This window comes from Salvia hispanica, chromosome 1 (assembly GCF_029641045.1).
Source record: "Salvia hispanica isolate PSC_SH4W2 chromosome 1, Shi_PSC_v1, whole genome shotgun sequence".
Lineage (NCBI taxonomy): Eukaryota > Viridiplantae > Streptophyta > Magnoliopsida > Lamiales > Lamiaceae > Salvia > Salvia hispanica.
In genome coordinates, this window is record NC_142692.1 from 15432903 (window position 1) to 15436042 (window position 3140).

A 3140-nucleotide genomic window follows, 5' to 3' on the forward strand; every position below is an offset into this window, starting at 1 on the left:
AAGAGATTTATTGAAGCATCTAAAACCGGAAACATAATTCCGCTGTACAAATGCATATTCTCGGATCATTTGAGGCCGGTTATGGCTTACCGGTGCTTGGTGCATGAAGACGATAAAGAGACTCCCAGCTTCCTATATGAATCTGTAGAGCCCGGTTTTCGTGCATCAAGTGTCGTAAGAAGCAGAGTTATTTTCATGTGATTATTGTTTGCTCCTATATGGATTTATTTATATTATATACATGCCTGTGAGTGAATGACTTGTAGTAGTTACGATTGGAGTAAGCGCTATTACCATTTATAGTGTCGTTACAGTGTCGTTGGCGCACAACCGGCCGTTGAAGTTCTTGCTAAAGAGAATCAGGTGACTATTCTGGATCATGGCTCTGGTAAGATAGTTGAGAAGTTTGTCGAGGATCCAATGACAATTCCGCGAAGCATTTCAGAATTCTTGAGACCACAACTAGTCGAGGACCTTCCAGACGCATTTTGTGGTGAGGACTGATCTCGTTCGAGCCATTGATCTCGTCCTCCATTGTATTTTAAGCTATACTCAATTTTTGATCATCTTCAACAGGTGGATGGGTCGGATTTTTCTCGTACGATACAATTCGCTATACAGAGAAGACAAAGCTGCCGTTCTCTGGCGCTCCAGAAGATGACAGAAATCTGCCTGACATTCATCTTGGACTATATGAAGACGTAATCGTTTTTGATCACGTGGACAAGGTACAACGCGTTGATTACATGTTTTTCGCCCTATTTTCACGTGCTTTGTTTTCTTGTTATTTCGTATTGGGATCATCAATGGAAAATGTCTGCGATATTCATTCTTCTCAGATAGCGTATATAATCCATTGGGTGCGATTAGATCAATATTCGTCTGCTAAAAAAGCCTATGAAGACGGAACGAAACGCTTGGAAACCTTGGTTTCAAAACTGCAAGACATTGATCTGTGAGTTTTGTAGTACATTTCATGCTGAGAATGTGAAATATTGTCATTTTGTATGCTAATTAATGTCGATTTGTAGCCCACGGCTAGCTCCGGCTCATGTTGATTTCCGCACTCCTGATTTCGGACTTTCTCGATACAAGAGAAACACGACAAGTGAGGAATACACTGAGGCTGTGTTACAGGCTAAAGAGCATATTTTGGGTGGAGATATCTTTCAAATCGTTTTAAGCCAACGATTTGAAAGAAGGACGTTTGCTGATCCATTCCAAATATACAGAACTCTGAGAGTTGTGAATCCAAGTCCATACATGACTTACTTGCAGGTTGCTTCATCTTTCGGCCTAGTCTTTGATGAGTCAGGACACTATTCTCATTTTTGCTTCATTTCAGGCTCGAGGGTGTGTCCTCGTCGCTTCAAGCCCAGAAATTCTTGTTCGTGTAAATAAGGTATACTTATACTTCTCTAATCAGACCATGTGCTTATTTTAAATGGTTTATTTAAATTGACAGAAAAAGGTTGTTAATCGACCCTTGGCTGGGACATGTAAACGAGGGACGACAGGCAATGAAGATGAAATGTTAAGGACGATGCTGCTGCAGGATGAAAAGCAATGTGCAGAACATATTATGCTGGTTGATCTTGGCAGGAATGATGTTGGAAAGGTTTGTTCATTGTTAATTGTCATAAGAATATGAGCCTTTAGACATAGTAAGTACTTACTAATTAAATATATGGCCTTACTAATTTAAATTGTTTGTATATATATTTTGTGTCTCAGGTTTCAAAACCTGGTTCAGTTAAAGTGGAAAAGCTCATGACTGTTGAACGATTTTCTCATGTGATGCACATAAGCTCTACAGTAAGAACATGCTTTAAATTGGCAATTGTATTTATTTTAAAATTATTTAAGAAACACCATTGTTATGTATTATAGGTAACAGGGGAGTTACTTGATCATATGACGGCTTGGGATGCACTGCGTGCTGCACTTCCTGCCGGAACAGTTAGTGGAGCACCAAAGGTAACGACGAAACTTTAGCTTGATTATGCATCGATTTAACATTAAAGGTATATCTTCAAGGTGAGGGCTATGGAGTTGATTGACGAATTAGAACCAACAAGAAGGGGGCCATACAGCGGTGGCTTCGGAGGGATTTCGTTTCAAGGCGACATGGACATGGCATTGTCGCTTAGGACGATCGTCTTCCCCACTGGAGTCCGTTACGACACTATGCATCCGTACAAGGGTGGAAACAGGCATCAAGAATGGATAGCGCACATCCAATCAGGTGCCGGAATTGTGGCAGATAGCCAACCAGATGACGAGCAACTTGAGTGTGAACGCAAAGCTGCCGGTCTTGCCAAGGCCATCGATCTGGCAGAGTCAGCATTCATCAACAATGCATCCCTATGACAAGAGACGACCGATGGTTCGCCTTTGCCCGGTTACCTCAATAGGGAGTTAATTGCTCTTAACGGAACTATATGTGGTTGTCTGAAATGAAATCTAACTTTGCCTAGTTAGAATAATGTGTGTTATGCTTACTTACCTTCAAATAACAATATGTAATAGGCCATGTGCTAAAAATGGATCTTTGCCTATTGTACAATTCAATAATGTTCTCCCGGACTGAACCGCTGGAGTGGTTCGGTCGTGAGCCGCATTTTGGGAAGGCCACGAGCTAGCCAACCGGCAAGAGTGAATTCTTTTATCCCTGTTCCCGCAGGTAGATGCTCAACACGTACTCCTATGGCCCTATCGACTAATAAAGTGACGCTTGTTGTGCATGTGCTTGAGACACCCATCTGATTTGTTTCATCAAATATTATTTGAATTGGAAAATTCACTTTTTACTTTCTACTTTCCTACTTTAATCACATTTGAATTTTACGACCGGGTTACTCCCACAGAACTCGGATGGTAGTGTTGCCACACCATGCTAGGTGAACTTGGTAAGAAAGGCCATAGGAGCCCTACGTGAAAAACGTCGTGAATCTGGCTGCCTATTGGTAGCTCTAGGCAGTACGCAACCAGCCCTATGCGCTCTAGTACAAAAAAAGGGCCATAAAAATGCATAGATAATTTGGCTGAGAGTGGTCTAGCCACCGAGTGGAGATGTTTCTTTAGCTTTAAGAGGATCACGGCTCCGGCTTCAAATTCGATGCTCCTCCAATGCTTGTTTG

The 3140-nt window shown here is 41.7% G+C and overlaps 1 protein-coding gene across 1 annotated transcript; it reads left to right on the forward strand.

Annotated features, from left to right (window-relative positions):
• Window positions 1–2743, forward strand: LOC125221170 (anthranilate synthase alpha subunit 1, chloroplastic-like). Its single transcript, XM_048123294.2, has 10 exons — window positions 1–174; window positions 304–493; window positions 577–728; window positions 840–955; window positions 1032–1278; window positions 1346–1402; window positions 1466–1618; window positions 1735–1815; window positions 1891–1977; window positions 2038–2743. Exons 1-10 carry the CDS (start codon window positions 82–84, stop codon window positions 2368–2370), a joined length of 1509 nt encoding a protein of 502 aa, XP_047979251.2. The 5' UTR covers window positions 1–81; the 3' UTR covers window positions 2371–2743.
• The last annotated feature ends 397 nt before the right edge of the window (window positions 2744–3140 follow it).